At 42.8% G+C, this 27,979-nt stretch overlaps 2 protein-coding genes across 11 annotated transcripts; both read right to left on the reverse strand.

Moving 5' to 3' along the window:
* Positions 1 to 633: 633 nt before the first annotated feature.
* Positions 634 to 4,176, reverse strand: MRPL44 (mitochondrial ribosomal protein L44). Its single transcript, XM_079315628.1, has 4 exons — positions 3,959 to 4,176; positions 3,186 to 3,654; positions 2,176 to 2,354; positions 634 to 967 (listed from the first exon to the last, which is right to left on the reverse strand). The coding sequence occupies exons 1-4, from the start codon at positions 4,132 to 4,134 to the stop codon at positions 796 to 798; spliced, it is 996 nt and encodes a 331-aa protein (XP_079171754.1). The 5' UTR covers positions 4,135 to 4,176; the 3' UTR covers positions 634 to 795.
* Positions 4,177 to 5,992: 1,816 nt separating this feature from the next.
* MFF (mitochondrial fission factor) lies at positions 5,993 to 27,979 on the reverse strand. Of its 10 annotated transcripts, XM_079315618.1 has the most exons (10): positions 27,752 to 27,910; positions 23,599 to 23,816; positions 22,570 to 22,742; positions 21,594 to 21,682; positions 18,117 to 18,191; positions 14,837 to 14,995; positions 12,425 to 12,442; positions 9,187 to 9,249; positions 7,006 to 7,093; positions 5,993 to 6,659 (listed from the first exon to the last, which is right to left on the reverse strand). In XM_079315618.1, exons 2-10 carry the CDS (start codon positions 23,813 to 23,815, stop codon positions 6,528 to 6,530), a joined length of 1,014 nt encoding a protein of 337 aa, XP_079171744.1. In that variant the 5' UTR covers position 23,816; positions 27,752 to 27,910; the 3' UTR covers positions 5,993 to 6,527. The 10 variants fall into 10 exon arrangements, with proteins under 10 accessions (XP_079171744.1, XP_079171747.1, XP_079171746.1 ...); XM_079315621.1 differs by lacking the exon at positions 18,117 to 18,191; XM_079315620.1 differs by lacking the exon at positions 12,425 to 12,442.

A 27,979-nucleotide genomic window follows, 5' to 3' on the forward strand; every position in this document is an offset into this window, starting at 1 on the left:
AACAGCTACTAAAACAGCTACAGATGCTGCAAACAAAACAAGCACGTCCAATACTTCAGTCATGGGACAGATTAAATGAAAGTACATGGACTAAACAGGGAAAGTACCCAAGAGAGAAAAGAGGAAAAAAAAGCTTATCTTACACCTATTACGAAATCATATTCTCCAATTTCTTTAGGGTCGGGCCCTCATGATCCTTATTTTCACTTATTTCTCATTTTGCAATACAGGTATTTTTACAAATTTTAAAAATCTTTCAGAGTGCACTCCAACAATGAAAACCAATGTGCGTAGCAAATAAAATCTGGATGAAAGCAGTGAGACCTCTGAAGTTTGAATCCCCAACAGTGTCAGGATCATCATCACACCTGATGTTTTCACAAGGTGAAGGACATATCAATTCAGATGCAATCCAAAGACTGATGTTACATATGTTAATTCAACTCAGCTTATTAACAATCCTCTCCAAACAATCTCCAAGGAAGCTGTTTCTTACAGTGAGACTGTCACACGTTATTAAACATCACTAAGAATGGTCTCCTGTGATGTACAGAAAAACTTCTCAGCCAAAAGGCAAAAATTCAGATTAAGGGCACTTCTGTTATATTTAGGAAAATGATCAAACATTAAACATTGTGCAAAAGGAAAAGACTTTATTTAACACCATATATGATTCAGAAGCTTCAAGCACTGAACACCAGAAAAACAAACTATTTTGCTTTTCCAAATACACCTATGTTGAGCATGGAAGCCATTGATTTTTAAGATAGATACACCAGAAATGTCTTTTAGCATCTAGTTACTGCTGATTGCCTTTTCAGCTGCCAATCCTTCTTTGGGTTTCGAGTAATCCCAAGGTCTCCTGTTCTCTGTGTATCCATAGAGCTTCCGAAGTGCCACACGTGCAGCCTCCTCCTCTGCAGCCAGCAGTGTTTCACCAGGGCCTTCAGCTAAAATCTTCTTATCACTTGGGGAAAAAAACCAAAGTTACAACCATTTCCAGCATGAAACCCCAAGCACTGATGTGTACTGCTCTGTGAATAAAACAGATGGTTTTTCTCCAATGTCTGTGAACACTGATTTCTTTATACACACAATAGAAGCATTTCTGTTGATCTTTCCTGCAAAGGTAAGTAACTGTATACTCAGTAATGGAAACTCAGATCAGAAATGTGTCCATTTCCTGGAAGAACATCACTCTGTTCATTTAGGTTCCTAACACAGCACTGATCCTTTACAGCGTTCAATTTGTTAGCCCTTATAAAAATACACAAATTTGTTACTCTGGTTAGCTTAAACAGGAACTGAAGTGCTTTTGTCTTTTCTCCTCCCTGGTAAGGAAGCATTTCAAACTGCTTCAAAAGGACTGACAGAAAAGCTCTCTGTTATGAATTATGTGCTCGTGTCTGTTTAACAAACACCTATGGGCACTAAATAGGAGCAGTTCATGAAGGGATACCGGGGATTCCAGAAGAAAAACAATCAAAATTCTTTTCTTTTTTACAAGCTACATCTCAGAAGGTACAGAGTCCAAAGCAGGGTAAAGCAGAGCAAGCTAAGACAGCTTTCCCATGTGTTCATCTGCAGCTCCTTGAGGAAAGCAGCAGTGATGTGGATGCTGCCCTGCCCCACAGCAATGATGCCACTCCTGGGCACGGGACTGAGACAAGCACTGACCACACCAGACACAGATGCACCAGGGACAACTGGCACTTCCCAAGTTGTGCCTGGACACAGACACTGCTATGGCACACTTTACAGTGCTGCTGATTTTAAAACTTCAAAGCTTCTCTGGAACTTAAAATGAGTCTCTCTCATCCCACCTCCTTTGATGTCTCTTTATGCTTGCCTAAGCCCTGAATACAGCTGTGGTCCATCCAAAGCCATGCAGTTATGCTGTTCCCAAAGTTCCTGTGTCAGGTCACTCACAACACACCCAGGCTCTTTGGTGCACCCCATTTAGCCTTTGGAGTCCTGAGTCAGAGACCATTTATGTATCACCACAGTAAGCTATGGCCAATGCTTAAATGGCTCATTTTATATGGAAGTTACTATCAGGTTTCTTTTCTGGAACAACTTGACCAAAAAGCACGAGTAGAAAAGTAAAAGACCATCTTCCCTCCTTCCCACTCCTCCAATTAAACCCATTTAACTTCAAATCAATATTGCACTAACCAGTACAATCCAACAAAGTAGACTGGCAGAACTGTGTTGACTCCCAGCTGCCTGGTAATTCTTGGTTCTGGAGCAGAGATATTCTTCTTTGTCAGTTCTTCCAGCAGTAAGCCCATAGGATTTACAACTTTCCAGATCTCAAACAGGTCTTTTCCAATCAGCTGGGGAATAAAAAAGTCCTAAACAAGAATATTTAGAAGTTACAGTTAATGCCTTGAAATTGTGATGTTCCTAATGAAAATACAATATGAAGAGAAAATAACTGAAGATGAATTGCTGAAATGAATGATAAAGCTGCCTCAGTGCCCCATCCCAGTGCTCAGAGTCTCTGGCTGTGGTTTAGCCACTGACAGATTTGTGCCCGAGGCAGTCAGCCCCAGACCCAGAGAAGGGACAGCTCCAGCCTGAACTGTGACAGCAGAGGAGCTGTGACAATGCAAGGGAATGTGCAAACCCACGGGCTGTTCACCTGTTTGGATCACTCTTCTTTCTGTAAACAGCTCTCTGCTCTTACAGACACCTCTCAATGGTCTTGTATCAGGAAGAACATTTTAACAAACACTTCTCCATTGCAAAACGAAAAGTAAGTAAAAAGGATGACTGAAACAACAACAGCTGCTAAAACCACTTTGTCACACTGAATTCCAATCTTCAGGGGTTTGCACTCCTACATGCAAAACCTCTGAACTCATCCCTGTTTATATAAAATGAAGTTTTTTAAAATTGTAGATATATGAAATCTCAGATGGAATAATTTCATTAATCTGACGGTATAGTGCATGGAACACAATGCTTTCCCTTAGCAACTTTCAGCAAATATTAATATCACCATCACAAACCGAAGTGTATGATTTTATGTACTTGATCAGCATTCTTAATGAAAAAAATCCCACCAAAACCCCACCTGACCCCACCATCACTGACAGATCTCAATGTTAAACTGTCCTGTTACAGGTATTGTCCCTGGATCTCTCCCCATCCAGGGACAAACCATCATTTAATGAACCTACCCTGACAAAGATGCCGGCTCTCTCGGGCCCGCTGCTTTCCAGCAGGGCTCCTATCACGGCGAGGAACGTCCTCTGCAGCACGTCTGGTGGGGCAGGAAAATCCCTGCAAAGCGTCAGGTCCTGTATGGACAGGTTTTGAGCCACATAAGAGACAAGTTCCTGACTGGTAAGAAAACTGACCAGTGCTTCTACGCCCTTTGCAGGTAACTCTGGGTAGGCGCCTTCAAAGCACTGCGCCAGGTAAGCGCGGGCGAAGCGCAGCCCTCGCTCCGCCAGAGCCGTGTTGTCCTGGAGCTGAAGGGCGACCGCGTCCTTGTCCAGCCCCAGCTGCCGGCGCCTCGCCTCCTCGCTTTCGATGTAGCAGGGGTTAACAAACGCAGTCTTTAGAAGGTCCAGGGAGAAGTTTTCCTGCACACGGTGGCTGAAGGCCTGGATCTCCGCGTGGTAATCCCAGTTGGGCTGCTCGGACCTGCGGGCGCGAAAGGGAACCAGCTCAGGAACAGAGCGCGCTACCTGCCCCGCGCCTTTCGAAAGGGCGCGAGAAATGAAACAGCTTGAATACCAAACCCAGCATTTAAATTCCGGGGGTCAGACGGTGTCGGTTCCGCATCCCCGTCTGCCTGCCCCACTCAACCCGGGCTATGCCAACCTGCGGAGCTCAACCCCCTCTGCACCAAAGCACGACCACACGGGGCCTAACCGTTCTGATTTCCCCCTTTCTGGGACCCGTCGCACCCTTTCTACGAGCCCCTCCCGCCCTTCCTGCCGCTCACCGCCGCTGCGGAGGCGCCTGCAGCCGCTGCAGCTCCAGGTACGCCCGGAGCCACCGCTTCTTCTCGGGGGGCGGCGCGGTGCTGAGCGCGGTGCGGAGCCCGGTGTCGAGCCCGGTGGCCCGGCCGGCCCCGGCCAGGAGCGGCCGCGCCGCCCGCAGGAGCAGCCGCGCGGCCATGGCGGTGCGGGCAGCGCCGGCTCCGCCCCGCGCCTTCCGGGCGGAAGCGCTGCCGGCCGGGCGGCGGAACCGGGCCCGGGCTCTGCGGCCGCCGCCGGCATCCCGGCCCCGGGGACAGGGATGGGGACAGGGATGGGGACAGGGATAGGGCAGGGGCCGGGCAGCTGAAGCGCCGGGCTCCGGCTTGGGCCCTCGGGGCGCTTCGGGTGACACCCTCCGGCCGCGGCAGCCCCACAGTGTGACCGGGGAGCTCTCAGGGGTCCCGGGACAGCCCCGCGGTGTGACCGGGGAGCTCTCAGGGGTCCCGGGACAGCCCCGCGGTGTGACCGGGCAGCCCGCAGCGGGTCCCGGGACAGCCCCGCGGTGTGACCGGGGAGCTGTCAGCGGGTCCCGGGACAGCCCCGCGGTATGACCGGGGAGCTGTCAGCGGGTCCCGGGTACAGCCCCGCGGTGTGACCGGGGAGCTGTCAGCGGGTCCCGGGACAGCCCCGCGGTGTGACCGGGGAGCTCTCAGGGGTCCCGGGACAGCCCCGCGGTGTGACCGGGCAGCCCGCAGCGGGTCCCGGGGCAGCGGCGCTCGCCGAACGTGCCCCACGGGCGGCCCCTCAGGTAGTGGCGTTCTAGAATCCTTTTTTGAGTTCTATTCCGACATGCAAGACAAAGTCCGGTTTTGTGCACTTAAAAGCTTTATTTTTGACTATCGCCTATACAGTTACATCTCAGCCCTCATTTGCACCATCTGAGTTCATACAGTACACCTTCAGTGCCAAGGTCATGGTACAAAACTCATGAAAATGCAGAAAATGTGCAAAGCAGGCCTGGCCCTTTTTATCGTCTTTAGTAAAAGACAAAGGCACACGCTTCAACATTCAAGGTAAGAAAACATGCACAGCAAACGCCCCGATGTAGTCACAGAACACAGTAAACAAAGCTCAGAAAGAACATATGCCGCATCTGCCACAGCCGCGTGGGAGAAGCCAAGGAAGCAGGTGAGGCAGCCTGTTCAGCAGCGCAGCAGCCGCACACTGAGCCCCTCTGACCGGCAGCGCAGGACATGGATGAGAGCAGCATTCCTGCAGCACTAGTATCCAAATGCTCAGACGTTCTCATGCTGCTGCTCCCGGGATGCCCCGTCCTTCCCAGGACACTGCCCGTGCCCCGTGTGCAGCCCAGCCCCGGCCCTGGCGCCTCTGTGCTGCGGGGGGAGCGAGCACAGCGCTCAAACAGCCCCCGGCTCCTTCTCCATCTCTGCACCCGCCGTGCCCCGCCACAGCCTCAGAGGGTCCCGCACGGGCCCGGGTCCCGCTGTGCTCAGGAGGCTCCGTGAGCAGCGCTGCCGTGTCGCTCCCGTTCTCGCTCCGGGGCTCAGGAGCTCGGCTGCTGCAGCCGTGCCGGGCCATGGAGCCGCCAGCCCGCAGGGAGCTCGCTCAGCACCCCCGGGACCAGATCGAGCAAACAGGTGGAGCAGGAGGCTGAGCAGGGGATGTCTGAACTGAGCCCGGGATCAGGGCAGCCCAGGCTGGTTCCCATCTCCATCACACAGCCTGAGACCAGCACCACACCCTGCAGGGCTGGCAGATGCCCACCTGCTGCTTTGGAGCTGTTCAGGCCACTGCTACTACTTGCTTCAAAGACTAATAGTTTACATAAAATCTCAAATAAATTCTCTTAAAATTATATTAAGCAATGGTTTGGGGTTGGGATTTTTTTGAGAGTTTTATTAAAGATACTACACCAAAATCTTGTACTCCATAGTATTTTGATCACTCACAGACTAACTTGCTTAAAAATGGAATTCATAGAAAAACATCTTCAAAATTAACCTAAAAAAATACATATTACACACCTCTGGACAATCTGCATGTTAGCAAAGAATTCCTTTTATTATTGAACCTGAACACAAACAAGGAACATACTCATGAAACAGGACACACTCCTTGATTATGGCACACCTCAAAACTACTTGGACTAAAGGAAAACTAGTGCAATTGTTTAATTGCATCTAACAACAGAACAATAAAAATGACTTTTTATTCCTTTGTTTTTTTGTTTGTTTTTTTTCCAAACCCATTCCATTTGTTCTCTTCATTCCACAACAAAACCCCCAGTCAGTCCTGGAGACCATTCACACTGCATGAAGCAGGCTCCCCATGGGCTGGTCCATGTTTACACAGAAGCATGCAAAGGAGGATACTGCAGCATTTGCAATGCAAATCTATTAAATACATTATAACTGAACAAGGTGTCCCTTTAACACTGCAATTCTAGAGCCTTTATCTGTGGTGGAAGTTTCCAGTGTATTCATTAAAAAACAGCATACAATCAGAAACAGAAACAAGGAATTTTGCAAATTGTTTATGTTTTCAACTAGTAAATCTTTCTGAGAGCTGTGTCTAGCGCCGAAACCAAAGCCAGCTATTGAGTAGCCAGAAAGCTACAGTAATGGAATACATGATCATTTCCCTCTTAGCACGCTCTTTGTTCTCTTCTTCCAGGAGCTGGAGACGGCGATTAAGTTTGATTATCTAAAAACAAATAAAGGCTTTTAATATTTCATTAAAAAGTTGCTAGGCTTTCTAGAAGCTTCGAATAACCATGTAAAATTAGTATCTCAAACAGATGGATGTTATAGTTGATAATTTGACTTTCTGTCTTCAATCAGTAGTGATCAGATCCTGCAGTCCCTATTATTTAGGAACAGAAAGTGAGTGAGATTCTCCAGAATCCCAGAACAATACATGATATGTGAGGGCAGTTCTGCAGGGGCACAGAGAGGAGCCTTTGCTTTGCCTCTTGAGGGTAGTCAGAGAAAACCCCCTCCCTCTTTTACCACTACAGCTTTGTCCTAATGTTTTTTACTGTTTTACATACCTGTCTTCTTAAGGAGGCTGCATCTACAACTGTCATGTCATCTGGTGTTCCCTCGAGTGTCGTCGTATCCAAGTTGGAGAGACCATATCTATCAAATGAAGGAGAGGGCTCAGCTTCTCAGCCATGCAGATCACCAAGTACCAGATTTTATCAACATTCTAGTAGATTAGATTTTGGTGATGATGGAGACAAGAATTATAATTTTTTTTTTGCAGCTGTTACAGGAGCTGCATTTGAATATGACCCTAACTGAGTAAAGCACAAACACATATGAAGTGGGTAAGTGCTTGACTAAATTCCGGTTGATTGCTCTCCCCACAGACAAACTTCCTGCTGACACACAGTTCCTCAAAAGACTGTTTCCAATTTACTGATTCATGAAACCTGAACACTGCCTGAGCTAAAGTGCCAAAGTTGCAAGAGACCTGGCAAGAGCAGAAATAACCAGAGACTTGCAAAGTGTCTTATGCTCAGTACCTACTGCAATATCCCAAGGGGACACTTACTGAAAATATGAACCTCAGTCACATCAATCTGTATTTTAGGCAGAAAATCTGGAAAACAAAGCCCAGTGCAGAGTTGCTCACTGCTTGCTGAACTTCGTGTGCATTAGAAAGTTTGTTCCCAGGGCATTGTCAGTTTTCTGGATGCAGCAATTCAGAAAGAGCATTATTCCAACTCCAGGACAAGTTAAATAAATGCAGAACATTTATTATCAGTTTGAAAGAGGCAGAGAGTCTATATAGGTTTGTACTTCAATCATCCAAGTGCTAAATCTTAACCATATTAATTTCCAGCAACTAACAGGTAAAGCAGTTCCTGATCCTCCACCTACTCCTGAGCTTCTCACTTTTTGCCTTCAAAAAAGAAAAAAAGTTTCCAATATCAGGCCCCCTTGATTTCCTTTCTCATGAGGACCCATGAACAACTGCTGCAAACAGCTGAAATGGAGCAAAAACACCTAAAAGAATGTTAAGCAATTAATGACAGTTAATCAATCAACCTGAACTAACAAGAACATGAGTAGAATTCCTGGAGCTTGCAGAATGCTCTTAAGTGCAGAAACTACTTTTGCAATGTAGGTTCTTCCATCACTTCCCTGAAACTTCTCTAGAATGCCCACAGCTCAAGCAGACTCTCCTCCCCCAACAAATTGTTGTGTTTGCAGGTATCACTGCCATCAATACTTTGTTTCTAAATAAGAACAGCTATTTTTACATGAGAGTTGCCCTAGTCTGGACTGTTTTCCTTACTCTACAGGTCCTCTGAATACTGAAGAGATTTATGACTAGGGTCTTCATGTAGCTTTCTTTTTTCTTTTTTGGTGTTTTTTTTTGTTTTTTTGTTTTTGTTTTTTTTTGTTAGTAGTACATGGTTAAAAAAAAAAAATTAGAAAATTCCACCAGATCTACAGCACAGCTGTCCCTCAGCCCCTCCTGGGAAAGGCAGAGAGGGTCAGCATTTCAGTGAGATGCACACGCCTCCCTCCCAGCTCATGTAACAGTGGATCACTGCTGCTCCACAATTTTCAAACCATTTCAAGTATTACATCAAGAGGGTGCCAGCAAAAAAAACCTTTGAGGTATCTGTTGGACCATTTCAGAAACTGAATTCCTGAGTTAGAGAAGAATCCAGTTTCTACTTAAACACAAATCTAACCTCCATTTCCATGAAAACACTGAAGTCTAAATGGAAAATGGGAAAAATGGATTTGAAAGGTCTATTTTCTCCCCCATGATCCTGACCATGGGATTATGTGTCCATCTTTTACCCAGTTCTACTGAAATGATGTCAATCTGCCAAGACAAGGGCAATAAAAAGGCCTCCAGCTACAACAAACAAAGCTGAGAGCACCTCCAAATTCTGGGAGGCAAGGCCAAGTTCTCTAGCAAGCTCCCTATTAAATAGCAAATACTTGAACTATACAGCTCATGCCATGCAAGAGCCTCACCTCAGGCATTAATCTGAGCCAGAGTTCTGCAGCACATTGTATTGACCAGCTAACTGAGATCTGGGCAAGTGACTTGGATGAGGAAGGAATAAAGGCCTGAAATGTCTCAAGAGTTGAGAGGCAGCATAAAAATGAGCATAGTGCTCTAAAATAACATCACTGGAAAGAAGGAAATAGGAATCTGAATTTCAGAATTAGTGGATCATGACTAACAAAAAAATGCTCTTTACCTGGTGTTGTCATGGTGAGGGTTAGAGGAAGTGGTAGCAGCTGACCCACCACGTAACATTGGCCTACAGCAGGATTTTGTAGATTGAAAGCACAAGACAGAAACAGGAAATGACAAACAAGAGATAAGAGGTGAAACACAAAGAACAAAGGAACATCAAAATATTTCCAGATATACTCTGTTTTAATATAACTTCTAAAATTTATTATGCTGTAAATTGCACTTTCATATTTCTCTCCTTCAAATTTAATCAACACTGAATGTTTTTGCAGCTAAGACATGGAAGCAAATTTTTGATGAAGCAGCTTCATTTACAGAAGACAAGCTATTGGAATAGAAACTAAAGTGAATACTACCAGCCTTATAAACATGGGAAGCTTCAGGTTTAAAAAAAAAATACCCTCCAAATCTAAAACCTCACCCACCAATAACAGGAAATCAAAAAATGTACTACACATACTTATAAAAGCCCTTTTAAATCATCTTCTGCTTCCTGCAGGGAAAGAGGAGATTTGCCTTTCCTGTATTCATTTATGCTAAATGTAATTCAGAAATCCTAAGGGCCAGGTATAGTCTGAAGAGAGGTAGATCTCTCCAGTGAGAAGTGACTACAGGCTTCAAGCAGATGTCTTGAACATCCTTACAAGTATTGCTCTTTTCCCTTTATTTTCTGGGCGGGGAGGAAGAAAAGGTAGAGCTTTTTAACTTCTGCAACTTTCTAATATACATTAAATTTGCAATGAGGAGTTCCTGTACTGCAGTTTACAGCAGATGTGAGCAGCAGCAGTAGCCTCTGACAAACTGTTTCCAGTGCCTCTGGTAATGAGGCATTAGGGTTCCACATCACAGCTGTGCAACAAACTCTGCAGGAGCCTAAATCTCTTTTCAATCTCTCCCATTTTCTGAATGCCAACTGGAGATACTTGCAACATGCATTTAACCCATACATACTGCAGGCTACAAAACTGAAGACAAACAGAATCTCTGTGTGAAAATCTTTCCAGCAGGTCTGTGTAAGAGGCAGAGCTTTGGTGCCAAGGTGGCTGGGAGAACACTGTGGCCTGAAACCAGCCAGAACCATGCAAAAATATCACAGCCACCAGCTTCACTTCAAAAGATCAGGATCCAGGAGCCTTGGCAAACTCAGCTACTTGCTAACTATTTACTGGGACCAGGTCCTAGTCTAGCTAGCACTACAAGTGCACACCACAATGTTCTCCCCTCTAGCACTTAGGCCAGCATGATGTGTTTTACAAAACAGAAAGCCCAATTCTGATACATGCAATGTAAGGATGTTCTTACCTAAAAGTACATGGTCTCACAGAAAGTTATCAAAAAAGCACTATTCCTAGCCAGAGAAATAATTCACCTGTCTAAAATCTTCTCTGAGAGATGTTACAACTAAAGACCTTGAGACAGTGTCAGAAATCAAGCAAACAGTAGCTATGAAGAAGGTCACAGAATTTCTCTGAGAACTTAGGTCACCTGTAACTGACTGGCAGATCTGTGAGTGCCAGTGCCAGTACCCAGCAGGCACTTCCCACACCATCTGACACAGGACAACATTTGGATACTGTGTAATGAGAACAATAGTCTCAAGTGCTCTCTAAATCCAGCCTCTCTGCTACCTTTTGGCAAAGTTTTACAGCTGTTGTAGAATTAATCAATCCTGATTCACAATTACCCAAGGAAAGCCACAGGCTTGGAGACAGCTGAGGGCTACAGCAAGGCACAAATCCAGAGCACTCTGGGGCCTGCACAAGTCAGGAACTTAAACTAAAGTCTTATCCCACTTCCCAACACAGCCAGACTCTTAAGAAGCTGCAGGTAATATCTTCTTTTGCTTTATAGTTCCCATTTTACTTCATTACAGGTGGACCCAAAAGGAATACCACAATATTGCCCCACCTCTCCTAATTGCTTGGGTTTTTTTTTTATGTCAACAGAGAACTAATTACATAGATCACAATGACCTCATAACTGAGAACCTTTCCCCAAAATCAGCAGCAAGGTTTTTGGTAAATACAGAATGTACTAGTATAATATAGGCAAGGCATTAAATGCATGGCCTTCTTTAAAAAAATAAGTGTTCATTAGAACTTTGAATTTTTTGGCTACTTCCGTCAATTCTGTCTTAAACATGAGTGCATGACCAGAAGAAGCCATAATGCCAAGGTCATGTGTACTCCCTGCAAATACAGCAGCAGCCTCAGACTTGAAGGGAATGCTCAGGAATACAATTTAAGACCAGTGGGAAAACAGGTATTAAAACAGTAAGGCAAGGAGCAACTATGTGAATCTGTCTTCTACTGCTTCCACAGTGAGGATGCAACCCTAAACACATGATCTGGGAGGAAAACAAAGGGTGAATAATTCAAGAACCTGGGTCCAGCTTCCCTCATTGCTGTGCCTGTGAATGGAGGACTGGGGCCAGCACACACTTTCTGCTCTGCAGGGGCAGCAGCTGTGTTCAGCTCTGGCTGAACTTTAAAACACCTCTGCAAGTGTCAGCAAGGCCAGAAAATGGGCAGAAGGATAAAGGGATGTGCTCTGGCCATGAGCTGGGTGAGTCCTGAAGTACCAACAGGACAGGCTGGCTCAAAGTGCTCCCCTTGCCTGTCCCAGTGCTGCCAGCAGTTACTCCAGCACAGCAAAGCTGCTGCCCTACCAGCCTCCTTCACACCTGCTCTCATCTTATTTCCTTCTGAACTACTATTACCCCAGGCCAGAGTCAAATGTAGCCCTCTTTGATGGTCTTAACTCACTTCTCATTTTATTTCTGCAATGAAAAATATCATTAACTTGTTCAATATAAAAAATGATCTCATAAAACCTCAGGATATAATTATGTGGGTGAAGTTTAGCATTTAAGAAGGACAGTGTCTTTTTAGAAAGGGCTATCCTAAAGAAAGGAAATTACAAATTGCCCTATTCTTTCCTCCTAATTAAAATGTACTGACTCAAGAGATGAAGAACAGTTTAGATAAAGTACAGATTTCAAAACAAGTCTGTACAGATATGAAATTGTCTCTTTTTCCTGCATTTAAGACATCACTAAAATCTCCTTAAATGCATTGAGTTTTCTGGGAGCTTGTTTGTTTGGCTGGTTTGTTTTCATATTTTCTTCTGCTGCCTAGAGCATAAAAGATCAGTCTTTAAAGGACACTAGGGGTGGGCCCTACAGTCATTCCACAGAAATTGAAACAGAAAAATGGTTAGAACTAAAAACCAAAACTGACCTATTGTCCTTGTCCAAGCTGAAGGAAATGCAAGAGTAAACAGTGATCATTAAATTGTTGCTCATTTAAATAACCCTTTATGTGAGCAGCACTGGCTGAGCTAGGCATAACTCATTATCTGCAGCAATACCATCAGCACCTACCGTTAGCAGTTTTAGTAGATTGGAAAATGTTTGAGAAAAAAAAAAAAAAAAAAAAGACAAGCTATAAAACAAGTTAAAAATATTTCCAGTGAGTAACACACAGCCAGATCTTGTTAGCTTTAAAAGTTCTCTTCAAGTATTAAGCATAAAATGTTAAAATAGGTAAGGCTTTGAGAAAGAAAGCACATTACACAGAGCAAAAGAACAGAGTGCAGGTTTGGAGCAATTTAAAATGAACAGTATTTTGCAATCATGCAAGTGGATCATCCAAATTTCACATTCCCACGCCAGCTGTAATGGTGGGTGTCTAAACACCCAGCCACAAAGAATACACTTTCACCTTATTGAAAAGTTCATTATTTTAGCACCTATTTATTAATAGGTGACTAGAAACAGGTTTCCCATTCCTTCCAGGAAGCTTAGTAAGAACACCTCAAAAATTAACTCAAACCAGGATGAATAAATGCAGCTTTTGAAGCATTCAGAATCCTAGATTTTTTTCTGATAATTGCACTAAGTTGAAAGTGTATGTATGTATATGGATTTGTTTTCCAGAATCCAAGAAAACATGGGCAAGAACATGCATAAGAGAAGCCAGGAATAAAACCTGTTAGCTGCACTGAAGGCTGGGAAAAGGGTTACAGCTTCAAATCTATACTTTAAGAAGGACTCCTGGCACAAGATCCCTAAGTGCTACTATTCATAGACAAGAAAATTTCTTCTTATCTGGGAGCTTTAATTTGGCAAAAGAAACTTATAATTATATAATTTTATTATTGATAAGGAAAAAAAAAAAAGCATTGATGCCCAACTGTTGATAGATAGGCATCAAAATTTTAACAGCTACAGCCTAGCATTTCACAGGATTAAATAATTCATTAGTTCAGCACCCAGCGCGCAGTATTTCAAGGGACTCTATGCAGCCAATTTTGTTTGTTTTTTTGAGTCCCAGTTCAAGAACACAAAGGCCAGTAAGACTGGAGTTCTTTACAATTCAGGAATGTTAATATGGGCATTTATATATTGTCAGGTCAGCAACCATGGTGAGCTACAGGAGGTGCCAGTTTGGAAAGTGACTGCAAACACAGACATTCACAGTAAGATTGGCTTGATAGTCACATTTCATTACCAAAACAACTAGAAAGCAAATTATTTAAACTTCACACTACACATAGCAAGTGTGTTGCTAAGATATTAGCAAAGGCAGATGGGAAATTTCAAAGAACTTGCAGGCACAGGCCATGCTGAAGGGATGCAGGAGAAATGAGCAGTTCCTCCCAGTGCTCTTACCAATTATTTCCACTAATTCAACCTCCTGACCTCCTAGAGGTCTGAGCCAGCCCTACACTAGAGACTGTGCAATTGTTACCTGAACTTCTGTGCTGGCATACAACTAATCTGGAAATTGCTTTTGGTAAAAGAATATTGCCATTATTAATCTTTAGGAATGTTTCTATAGTGTTAAACATGCCAGTCTTGGAATGCTGCCAAATCCCAAATTCAGACAGTCCAAGGAAACACCAAGTGAGCAAGATTCCACTGAAGAGAATGGAAATAACTATACAGGGATTGTCATGAGGCTTGCTCTGGCTCATAACCTGACACTTGGAAAGCAATCCATAAAATCAGAGACAGCAACAATCAGAGGAGCACCAACTCGTAAGTGTCCCCTGCCCTTTTTTGTTCTCAGCATACAGGGTGGCCACCATCAGTGATGTGGCCACCAGAGAGAATTATTCCATAAACCATAATAACATATGTATAACATATATATAAATATAAACCATTACAGTTTCAAGTCTTGACACATCATCAAAGTAGTCTACAATGCCTTGTAATATTCTACCCTGTTTCTACACAATTTTTAAATGCTTTATGACATCATCAACCCAATCTTATTGATTTGCACCACTGCTCACCAGCAGAAAAGCAGAAGACAAGGCTTGTAAATTTGCAGGCTCAGGGTCGAGTATTAATTGCAGAATACACTGATAATCTCAGAACAGCACAACCCCTTGCAGCCACAGGCTAACCCTTCCTATTAAGATTTTTATTTGGAAGGAAACCAAAACAAACCTATATTTGAAACAGAAGCATTTTGAAATGTGAATTTTGGACATTTAAATTGCTTATGAATAGTGAAAGCAAAGGAAAGCAAAAGCAAATAATTTCATCTCATCATTGTGTGAACATAAAACCAAACTCCACTAAAAAGGAGAAAAGAAAAACAAAGCAGCAGAAGCTGGCAGAACCAGTGACAACCAATCACCTGCGGTTTTCATCCAGCACATCCAAGACCTGCTGGTAAGCCCTACGAGTGGAAGACTGGATAAACGACAAAATGCCACGAGCAGAGTAAAGATTAATTCCATCTTCAGGTAACATATTGGGAGGACAGACACGAGCCTGTTGCAGTGATGGGGTCACACTGTTCGTACAAGCACAGTTAATGAAGAGAGAAATACTAGAGTCAGATTTGAAATGAAAAAAAAAAAAAAGCTTTTCAGATAGACACCATTCCAAAATGCTTATTGCTTGCTTTTGGTTTACCCTTCTCCCACCACCGTAAGGTGACATTCCCAAATTCGAGTTGTGTGGGGATTATGAGCTGCATTCACATATGTTCATCAGAAACAAACACAGGTAGTAACAAGGACACACTTTTGCTCTGTTATACAGGTTAGTCCTAGAAAGTGCTTGTACAGCTAAATCTGTACCTGCTGAAGTCAGTGTTCAAGTTCCCACTGACATCAATTAATGGAGTGTTTTTACAAGCACTGGCATTTTAAGAAAATCCTACACAATCTCTTTTCAAAACACAAGCCTTTTTCAGTAAGGAGAATATCACACAGAATCTCTTCAACAAAATGTTTTGGAAGCTGTGATCAAGACACTATTTTGATTTGCACATGAACAAGTTTAAAGGCAAATTGCAACAAATTCCAAAAACAGTACAAAATTCACATCCCAGTGACAACAAATTACATGATACAACTTGTTGACTATGATGAAAAAATATTATTTAAAATATGCAGTACTGTACTTCAAACATGACATTTGGATTATACCAAACTTGTTTGTCAGAGAGAAAATAGAAAATAAACTGCCTATGATTTGCTTATGTTTCCTTACATTCAAAGTGACTAATCATTTTTCCTGCACACAGAAAGATCTTTTATTTTTACTTTTTTTAATCTGGAAATTTTATTAGAGGTGAGATGCTTTTTAAATAGGAATTAATTAGTGTTAACTTAATTGTAAATAGCAACACACATGCAAGCCAAGTGCAAGCCACTGTACCCTTTAAATCTTGGGTTAGTTTTCATCCCTAGATTAGCACTCATAATTCAATGCATTTCCTTGCCACTTGTGCTTTGCTACAACAGCTTTGGATTTAAAATGTCAATCTTTTTGACCTTGTCATTTTAATAAAACATTAATGCTGAGTACTTGGAAGTTGGTTTGATATTTGGATAATCTCTAGCTGGGTCAAAATTCTGTGGCTACTCTTACTTTGAGCAGAGCTGCTCTGCACATGGCTGGCAGCAAGATCACAAAACTGAGTGGGACAAAGTTGCATTGAACAGACTGAATCAAAGAATGTTACACAAATGTCACCTCACCCACAGCTGAGCTCAGCCATCCTGGGCTTCAAGGGACATTCACAGACAGCAGCAGCTGGGGCTTGACTAGTACTGGTCATTGTTTGGTACCTACCTCAAGGGCAGGTATCTTTTCAGCCTGCCATAGACTACATTTCAATAAACATCTGGTTGCTTGCTTACAGCTTTTACTGTTCTCCCACACTTGTAGAATCTATCTGTCTTCTATATTTATGATGACTTCTACTTTGTAATCAATAGGAGTGGTCACAACTACACATTTTACTACAGAATTGCAATAGAAATGCCAATATTCAGCAGAAAAATATCAAGCAGCAAGGGCAAGTTCAAAATATTACAACTAAAACGAATTTATCAGAATTTTTAGTCCTCGTGGTTTTGTTGGATTGAGGCAAACAAAGGAAGAGTTAATGCTTGAACTCAAAGTATGTTTTACATTAAAGCTAATTTTTCCTGAACATCACTTCAGAGATGTACAGAATAGTGTGAAAGGTAACTTTAAAAAAAAGGTAGCAAATAATATTCTAACATACTGCAACACAGAAAACATTGTGGAATTCCTGTTGTCCAGAATGGTATTACTATAAATACTACAAATGATATTTGCATACAATGATTTCTGTACATACTAAAAAAATTCTGAAAAATTAAAAAGCAAAACAAAAACCCTTTAACTAAAACTGTACAGAATTCTTTAGAATTAAGTTATATGTGTGATTAAATTAAAAGTTATATAATAAGGAAAAATTAAAAAAAAGAGAATAATTCTATGAAGGGCATAAAGGCCACAACAGAATGTGGATAGAGAAGCAAAATTTTTCTTCTGTTTTCCTTGCTCAGGATTTGAAATTGCTGTCCTGTAAACATCTGGCAATCCTATTTGGACTATGTCAGAGATCATGGAGAAGAAATATTATGAAGCAATTACCTGATACACAAATCAGTCCAGATAACACAAGAAAAATAAATCTGTCATAAGGAAATTTTCTAATATGTAGAATGAGCACTTATTAGACATTGTGGCTATCCCTCCTTCCCTCCTCCATTCCTAGTGGAATAGTCTTAGTTGTAGGTATAATTTGTTTCTCATCTCTGAAAAGAATTCTTATATACAGCTCTACTTATTTTATTCCTCCCTGGCTACAGACACCAGTCAATTTCAGAGCTTGGAACCAAAACAAACAAGATGAAATGACAGACATTACTATGAAAAAGCACTGTAGCATTTTGCTATATGCAGTTTTCAGCTTAGCAGTAATTCCCCTAAACCTTCTCAAGGCATTTGTGGTGTACACAGGCTTTATTTAAGGTATTTCTCTGACTTGCAGCTCTGGTAGCATCAAATGAGAGGTAAACAGATTTAACTAATTAAGGTTACTTTAAATTCAAGCACATAGACAGACGTGCACATCATCACCTTTTACTCCATGACTTGCAAGAAGAACAGAATTTCTCAAACTGTGAAATTGAACTCTCTAGAAAGATGTGTTATTCTATAGAAGAGGCTGGAGCAAAAAGAAAATTAAGTGATGCTCACTTTTCCATGCAGACTTGGTGGTTTGGTGATTTCCAGTACAGATGGAATCCTTGCATTCAGCGTTGGCTGGCAATAACCAACAAAAAGCTTTGTGTCTCCAGCTATTCAAAACCAGCCAAAGAGCAAAGCACCACACAAATTAAAGTTATTCTGAAATGTAATTGTCCCTTTCTTTGTCAGGTGTTTTTCCCTATGCTCTTTACAGAGGGAAACAATTTGGCCAAGTTTGAGAAACTCTGGAGCAAAATTAGAAGCCACACATTCAGTGTAGCTGTTTCAAATTTTATATTCTAAACTACAGGTACTTAGTCAGAATATTAGTAGTGCAGAGAGCTACAGAATTAGACACACTCTTGCTTTTCATATATTCAGGTAACATTCAGGCTTACGTGCAATCCTTAGTCGAAAGAGGTGACTGGAACCGTGGCATTTTATTTCTTGGGACAGTATCTGATCTGTGCCACCTTGAATAATAATTGTAATCTCTTCAGTAAGCATCCATAGAAATAGAGGGATTGTAATTTAGAGAGTTGTCATTATTGCAATACAGACAGTTATTGTACCAGCAGGTACTTGTTAGTCCCAGGATTTCTAAAAGCATTAGAGAATTACTGACTTTAGACATCTGCCAAAAAACCCCTCAGAACTCTCTCTGCATGCAACTGGATGACAAGAGAAAGACAATGGATGGGAAACCACTACTTGTACATATCAAGGACACCGTGACAGGGAGCCCAGCCAACTCTCACTTGCACAATCTATTCCAGAATGTTTAATTTTGTCACTTTCCAAGTCAAGCACTGGAATTTCACACAGTACATCTGAATATTTTGTTCAAGAAGGACAACAGTGTCCTAGACTAAAACTTGAGAAGTTTAGCCATATTTTGAAAACAAATGTTTTCAAAGGCAGTGCTCCAAGCACCTCTTCAATCTTCACCACAGCCAGCCTACGTGGACTTCCTTTTCTATTTGAAGATGTGAACCAAACCAAAGCACAAGAACAAAGAACTGATTTTTGTCAAGGTAGAGCATCACAGCACTTGTTAGTGCTGAAGTAAACTATTTTTTCAGCCAACAACATTGGATATAAGAACTTTAGGAGCAGCTCGTTTCTTGTATTTTTTGTAATTAACTGGAAAATTAGTATTTCCACATGGTAAAGGAATTTCAAGGCGATGTGAGGCAACAGCTGCACAATTAAATTTTCTGTAGTTCAAAGAATAGATTTACATGAAACTTGCCATTTTTTTGCAGTTTACACTATATGTCCTGAGAGCTTAAACTGTAAGGAAACAAGAACCAAGAGTTTACTTTTCACCAAGTACAGAAGGCCTGGCCTTCCTGCATTTGTGGGAGCCACACAGGTTCCACTGTGACTGTTGTTTTCACAATCTGAATTGCTAGAACATTCTCCTGAGAGTTAGCCAGGTACAAAGACACATTATCTACTTGGAAAGTGACAAAACCCAGATAAGGAAGAAATGTCAGACTCAGCATCAGAGTGCCACAACATTCAAAGATTTCTTTCTTTGGATCATATTGAATCAGAAGAAGCAATTATGACAGAGAAAGAACCCATTTCTAGGAACCTCTTTGATTTCAAAGCACATGATCTAATTCTAGACACAGCATAACTTCTGTCATAAGAAAACAAGCACCTTGGAGGACAAGAGAAAAATGAAGTTCTACTAAAATACATTATCTGCAGGTCAGAAGTGTAGAATACACTTGAAGAAGTGTATAGAATACACAATGAAGAAGGGTATCTTCCACAAAGGCACTAGAGAATACAGATCAGAAGGCTCAATATCATTTAGCTGTTATTTATCTTGCAGGAGAAGAGATCCTGGATCAATCAAAAAGATACAATAGAAGGTGCTTGGCATTGGAATTGTGATTTATTTGACAGACCTTATCAAGCACTAGCATGGGCATCAAGTGAGGAAAACTAATTTCCAGGTGTGTCATAATTTCCTGGCTTTTGTAAATGATAATCTGAGTCATGCCAGCTGACAGTTATATGTTCCTTGATCACAGCCTTTTTAAATTTACAGGATTCCAGGTGCTTGTTGTATTGTTAAGCCTCTGAAGGATTGATAGTAGATTAAAATACTGTGACAGCAAATAACAGTCAGACCATGTAAACCCAGGATACTATATATAAGTATTGAGTGACAGCAAAGTATAGGGGTGAATTTTACAGATTTAGGGTTTTCAGATTCAAGAAGTCCAGAAGGGTGAGAAATCTGACAGCAACTACAGGCAGAGCTGATCTTACTATTTTCTCAGATGGCTGGCATGGCCCATGACATTTGGAAGATTAAACTAACATTAAGGATCAAGCGTAAAGCAATCTCAAGAAATTGCAAGAATTTCTTTACCATCTGTTTTTTCCTTTTTTAAAAAAAGTGATGTACTGCATTTTTATTTAAGTGCAATACATCAAAGATTGGAAAAGCAGAGCTGCCAGCATCAAAGGGAGAAATACTTGCACAGAAAGCTTCCATCACATTAAGACCATGTTACTCCACCAAGTACTATGCCCAAACTACCAGATGGGCAGGAGAAAGCCATTCTGAAGTGACTTTATTGTGTGTCCAGTCCAATGGGACATTACTGGATACCACAGTATCCAGTGCTGTGACACCACAGGGAACTTGGACTGATAGAACACCGAGACTGAGCTGATCAGGAGCTTAAAGATGGGAATCTTAAGTTTTGCCAGCTCAGTAAATGTGTGTGACTCTGCAGACCTGAGCACCTAGACATGTGCAATCCATAAACCTGTACGAACCAGAAGTCTGATCAAATAAGAAGGGGAAGATATGAAACAATATTTCCCTAAATATCTGGAAAAGAAGGAGAAGCATAACATGTCTGGAATATGCATCAGAGTATGTTTCATCTTGGCCAAATTAACAGGTAGTACACATAGTACTTCCTAGTGCCCCTGATGTAAATAGAAGAATCAGGCATTTCTAGGGCATAATTCACTTCATCTACTTAAGATTAAAAATAGGTAGACTCTAAATAGGTTATGGACTTGTTTCCCTCTAAAATTTAGTTTGATGGTGATTTAGCAATAGTGTTATACAGTCTGCATTGGGACAGATGAATCCCATCTCTCAAATGTTAAATCTAAAGCTCTTCCTAAGGCAAGTATTCCTTATGGCAGCTGTATTAAAACTCAGATATAAAAGATTTCTATGTGTTATATTGCAAACCCAGTTACTTCCAGGTGGTAAGATGCTGTTACACAGAATAAGCCATGATTAATCCAAGACTATCATATCTAATAAAAATTTACAGATGTGTATGTCTTCAGAAGGCACCCTAAGAACTGCTACACCTTGTATGGTAACAATAGATGATGTTTCCAATTCTAAATGCTTCTTGCTGTTTTAGTTGAAAAAGATTAAGATACTCACAGATTCCAATACACGAAGCACAGGACACCATAGAAAAATTACTTATTCTAATATTTATGAGGAAATAAAAGTATTTCTTCTCCTATTAATGAAAATCATTGTAATATTAACAGTGAGAGGATTGGGAACATTTTGATGCACAAAGAACTTCATTTCCTGAAAATTCAGGGAGAAAAAATATTATATCAAACTCAGAAACTGAAACATCTTCTGAAATAACAATTCCTGGTAACTGGTGAAATTGAATGTCAGCCCCAAACTCTTCCACCCATCCACTGCAAGAAGTCACCTCTCTAAACAAAGCCCATAGAAAAGAAGCAAAAGGGCAGTGTTACAATAGTTCAAATGAACTCTTGCCACAAGGCACAGAACATTAGTAGGGCGAAGGCAAGGAGGGGGAGGCGGGGAAGCGCGGGTGTCCCCGAGCCGCACTCACATGGAGTCGTTGCGGGCCAGCTGCCCGTTGTGGCGCGGGGCGTTCTCGCTCATGGAGCGCTCTCTCTTCAGCCTTCCCAGCGAGCGCACCTGCGGCACGGCAGAGACACATCACAGCCAGAGCGCGGGACGGCACCGCGCCCTCTCACAGCACCACCTTCCACGCTCACCTCAAATGCTACATGTAAAATCAAACTCCCAGCTTACTGCAATCCTGCTGTTACCTATCGGTGTGAGCTGGTGCCAAAACCATGAACCAACAGAATTTTGAATGTTCTCTGGAGGTACTCAAAGCCCTCTGGACACAATCCTGAGTAACACGGATGGAACTAGATTAACTCCAGTTGCCCCTTCCAGCATTACCCATTCTGGGATTACTTCTTATCACCAGAGATAAATATATTTCTATTGTATTTTTAAGTCTATAGAATATGCAGCTTCATAAATAATTTTCCATTTTAAAAGTGTCAGTTGCCATTATTCACCTGGATGCCAATGTTACACCATTCTTTGAAGCTGGTTCCTTCAGAATTTTAACAAAACTCATAGATTCTGTGTGGTGTTATATCATCTGGCTATGAAGTCCAGAAGTTAGCCACACACATTATAATGTAGAACTACACACATTACAAGAATCTTACATTTTTGTGATATTCCATACATTAAAAAAAAAAAAAACCACCCTTGCAGCTTTCTCTTCATCACAAGGATTTTTTTCTTAGAAGTATTTTGATTGGTTCTAATTATGACATTATTTTTGTAAGTAGTGAGTAAGCTTGCTGAGCATGGCAACCCCAGGCCATCTGCCACTTCAAAGTCTAAACAGAACTACTATAGTGCTAATAAAAATATTTTTATATTTTCCCAACATATGTCAGCACCAAGCTGATGTGCACCACAGTGGAGAAATCACTGGTCATTTCACTTCCTTTAGTGGAATGCTTCTCATCTAAGGAAAAAGCAAAATAAGTACTGGCCTCTTCACTTTGAGGTGTCTGCTGTGGAGGTTTTTCTAGGTCCAAAAAATCTAGCGGTCGATCACTAAGAGAAATAACACGGGGAGGAGTTTTCAATGCCAGTGGTTTGAATGGAGTAGACTGAAGAATGTCAAGGTCTGCTGGTCTGGAAAATGGAATGTCTTCACTATTACCTGCAAGAACATCAGTTGTCAATAGAAAGCAAAATGTTCTGAGGCCCGAAGGCCAGTGCTTAATGTTCAAAAGGGCATCACAGCAATAACTTCTCCTGCCTATGCCAAATAATGAAGTACAACCTTTTTTAACAGGTCTTGTATGTTAAAAACTACAGTTAAAGTGCTCATAAAGACCACACTGACATTTATTTGAGCAGTTTCTCTGAGGACAACGATCCTGAGTAACCCTGAACCACATCAAACTGTTATGCAAGTGAGAGCACTCAAGACACAGTCCTATCAGTGGTGTCTTTGAGTGGGGATATCAAAACATAAAATATATGCATGTCACACATTTTGCAAACTGTTAGACATTCACCATTTCTGGACCTGTCAGTGTAAAACCCATAATCTCAAATACTAAAGTAATATTGATAGACTCCACTCACAACAGAGAGATTAACAAAATTAGCATTCTGATTAAAATCAAACACATTTTGCATGACAAATATAAAGTCCACCCCCAAAATTTGCTATAGTTACTTTAGCTTACAGTTAATTACTAAAAATCAGGTGTAAATCAATAAACAGTATTTTTTCTCCAAAAATAACATAGTAAGATGAAACATCAGCAATTAAGCCTTCTGCTCATAATTAATTCATCAGCTATCTCCATTATAAGCTAGACCAAAACTATTCATGAAACAGTTTCACATTAAAATACTTCCCAAGTTAAAGTTCTTTAACTGTTTAAACACCAGAAAGCATTTTACAGGTTTTTCTTTTAAAAATGACACTTCAATATATATATTTTCCCACCCAGCAATCTGGGGCACTAATTGAAGCTTTCACCTGCTCTGTGACACAGACGTACCTGCCACTACAATCCTCTCTGGAACCTGCATAGTTACACTGGCAGCTGGGAATCCTTCCTGGCCGCCCTTGTCCAGCTCTGAGTTCTGAGGAGCCACTTTGAGTTTCTCGGGGACCCTCATGCGCTGGCTGATGCCCTCGGTGTATTCCATCTCGTACTGCAGTCGGCTCATCTCTGCCATCTCGGCGGCGGGCGACGGGAACGCGGCCCCGCTCATCCTGCAAGGGAACCCACGGCTCACAGCCCTGCACCCCGCGGGACAGGGAGAGGAGATCTTTGTTCAGATTGCCTGGGAATGGGAGATCCTAGCTGAAGAGCCTTATTTAAAGGAACAAATTCATAGGAAGTGTAGTCACAAAGTGCTGAGAGGTGGAGGCAATGAAAGAAGAATGAAGTGATGCTGCAGACAGTGCTCAAATTGAGGATCCTCATATTGAGCCGTGACAAAATAAAACAAAACAAACTGACCTAGAAATTCTGCAGGAAAGGTACTATTCCTGCACTGGCTGGCAGAAATAGAAACATAAACAAACAAACACATCAAAGAATTGGGAGGATTGATAGGCAATCTATTCAGGATTGGTGAGAAATCGAAATTATTGATTTGCATTTACATAAATCCAGTATACTGGTGGTGGGGAAAATGGCTGAAGTCTCACAAAACTGCACATTGAGGCAGAGATATGACAGAAAAGACTCAGCCTGGGCAGCAGCCTCCTGCTCACTGTCAGTCACCCAGATCTTACCCCATCTTACAAGGACAAAGTTCCTTATCAACAGCCTGTCAAATCAGCTTGAAAACTGGGAATATTCATAACCTTTCCCAAGTGCAGCAATTCTTTAAACTTCTCACTTCTATATTTTTCTGTAAATTAACATCCTGCTTTTGCAGAAGTGATACAAAATGAGGAGGAAAGAGAACTAGATTTTATTTAAACTTAAAAGGGTTTGCTAATACTTTATATGTACGTTTTCCAAGAAAAGGAGTGGGATTTCAAATGAAGCAGTGGAGGAGTTTCCTAGAAACTGGGCTGTGAGAAACTTATTAATGTAGTAGCTGGGACTTGTGTCAAAGACCAAGGTAGCTGGGAGTTTGAAGTTAGATTTGGGTCAAGAGAAAAAGAAATCCTAGAGCTGTGCCTGGGGGTGGCTAGAAAGGGGCCTCAGACAGCTGGGAGAAGCTGGTCACCTGGCAGTGGCCAGTGGGCCTTGCTGATGGCTCAGAACCAGATAATGGTAATGGGCTGGGTTAAGGGACACCCCGGAGCTGCATTTGGAGAGGGGCTGGAAAGGGATCCCAGAGGAAACACTGAGCTGCAAGGACTGGTTGTGGGAAAATTTTCATCCAGGAAATGGCTGGGGGGGCTTGTCAACAGCTCACACTGAGATGATGGGTTTTTCTAGGGTTAGAATAAGAAAATAAAGTTTCCACACATATATATACATACATAGATGTAAATACAGCTTTCCTGGCAAACCTGCCTATGTGAAGCATGGCTTACTCTAGCACAAAATCGTTGAGTGGTGTTACTTAAGTAGGTCCCTAAATGAAGTAACCCATCCTGGCAAAAAGGCAGGGTTTGCCACTAAAATTGCAACTACATTCCTTTGCTATTTTTAGCAGGAAGGTCTGTTGCTGCACGTGCACTTTGCTGAGCTGAACGTGCAGAACTCAGAGAGCAAAAGGCCTCAGTAAAGAGCAGCCACAAGGCAGGTGAGGCAGCCCAGGAGCCCTGCTTCCCACCATCTCACATAAATAATACTGCCACGCTTATCAATAAAACCTCGAATAACCTTCAGATGATGGGCAGAGGCACAGAAAAGGATCTGGATCCTGTAACACACGAATGCACACACGAGTGTACCCAAGATGGGACCACCTGGCAGCCCATCCTCCCAGCCTCAGTGTTACAGACAAGCCTTCCTACCACCACACATCAAACAAAGTATCTCAATAATCTCCAAGTGTCACTGTAGCACACTAGAGAACAGGTGATCAAGGAGCAGGCAAAAAAGTCACTGTGTAACCTTAAAGGTGCTTTTCATTTCAAACACTGTCTGTGATCACTTAAGCATTTCCCAATCTCATAAAAATCATAATGTCAAGAAAGAGTCCAAATTTTAAGAGCTTACAGTACCCAGAGTATTGACTGGCAACACCCTCAAGCACACTTACTGCTCACATGTGACAAAAAGGTGTTTCCCTGCTTGCTCACTCCCATTTGGAAACACCTGGCTGGCTCCAATTTCAGGGATCAAGCATCTCTGCCCTGCAGCAGTGTTTGCACCACAGCTTCCCCACAGCCTGGTGTGGCTTTTGGACACAAATCTGCTTGTACAATAACTGCTTTCCACCTGCAAGGCAAAATCTACACAAAACCAGACAGAAAGTATTTATACCAGTATATAGTATTAGGTAGAAAGTATTTAAGAACTAAACAGCACTGTGTGGGTTTAGCAGCACTTGCCAAGGGCCTACAGATGTAACACCTCAATATCATCCTATTCTTTGTGTCACTATGAACTGGATTTGCTGTCAAAGTATTTTCAAGAGATACACAAGAGAACAACAAGAAACAGTGAGACCTCAGCTACAGATAAAACATTTTAACGAAGCTTCTGAACAAACCAAAGTTAGGTGTTCTGCAATGTCCTTGTTACACAAACCATTTTACAGAAAGCATTAATAATATATCAGGAATATGAGCATTTTAAAATTTGTATTTACAGAACTAAGTACCTCTTAAAGAGGCATGATAATAGAAGTCTGGGAATTAGAAGACAATAAAGATCCAATCACAATTACAGGACAAATAGACAGAGAACAGCTGACATGCAAATGAGTATCTAATGAAAGAAAGGAAGCAAGGAGGAAATCCAGAGGAAGATAAGGGAAGAGAGAGAAAAAAAAAAGTTACAGAAAATGAGTTACATGTTTAGAACGACACAGGAACACCTCCCTTTCCTAAACAAGAACAGAAGACGTGAGGATGAAGCAACACATACAAATGTGAGGGATGACTGTTTGGCAGCATTTTGGCCATAATCAGACATTGGCCATATCTGTGCTGCAACCTGGAATGTTCTGCACAGCGTGGAGCCCGAGATACAAGAAGATGAGTTCTGGTAACATTATAGCTCTGTCAGCACAGAGCTCAGAGGAGGTTTTACAAGCCACACCAAACTGTAGCTGCTCCAGCTCCATTACTGTTTGTTCCTGATGTGGCTGTTTCACGGATCTCTGTTCATGTGCACATAAGCTACAAAGTGTTCCCTTGGCAAGCGTCCAGATACCCTTAGACAAGTAAAAAGGGGAAGAGGAAGACTCAGAGTGAAGCTAAGGTTATGAATTAAGGACCCTATAACTGAATACAGATCAGAGAGGCTGTGAACAATCTGAGGGAGAGGAGCACCAGGTGTAGGCTGAACGTGGAAAGCTGTTCTGCCAAGTACAGTTATGGTGCTGAACTTATACAATACCCTGGTGCCTCTCCTTAGCACTGGCGTGACACCAACAACATGTACCTATTACACACGAGCAAGGCCATATGATCACAAAAAAGGCTGCATTCTTTCAGGTTTGTTTTACTCCACCAGAATGCTTTGAGACAAAATACTTCTAACATTTTTTTTTTTTTTTAAATAAGAAAAAAATACCGGAGAACGTTAGAAGAAAAACATCACTCTGACAACCATTTTTCTGGAACACCCAACTATTCGCTGCGCTGTGGCGGCATTCAAAGCATTCGGGAACAGAGGGGGTGGAGGTGTTCCTTCCCTTTATGGGGGTGGGCACGGCGGCCCAGCCGATAGCGCCCGACTGAACTGGGCAGCTCGCGGCCTCGGCGCTTCGGGCCCCGCCGGCCCCGGCGGGCGCAGCCCCGGCACCGGCCCCTGTCCCGCTGCCCAACGCCCCACGGCAGCGACCCGGCGGCGGGCACAGCCCGAGGGGCCCGGGCCGGGCGGGGGCGGCGCTGGCAGCGGGAGCCGGGGCGGGCCGGGGCTGAGCGGACACGCGCCCGCGGGGGACACACGAGCCGAAAGGGCTCCGGCTGCGAGCGCGGCCAAGGGCCGGCTGCGGCCCCGCGGGCAGGCCAAGCGCTCCGAGCGCAACCGGGGCCGCTGCCGCCAGACCTCGGCGGTCCGTACTCACCCGGTGCGGCGAGAGGAAGCCGGGGAGCGCTGCCAGCCCGGAGCGCGTCAGGCACCGCGGCACCGCGCCGCGCTCCGCGGGTCAGCCGCCAAACGCAGCCTGCGCGTCCCCATCGGGCTTCCGTAAGGGCCGCGCGTCACGTGAGTGCAGGCGGGCGGAAGCGGCTCTCGCCGGTGCCTGAGTGTGGAGGAGCCGGGGGCAGCCATCTTTACTGAGGGCAGGCGCACG

Source organism: Erithacus rubecula, assembly GCF_903797595.1.
Source record: "Erithacus rubecula genome assembly, chromosome: 11".
NCBI lineage: Eukaryota > Metazoa > Chordata > Aves > Passeriformes > Muscicapidae > Erithacus > Erithacus rubecula.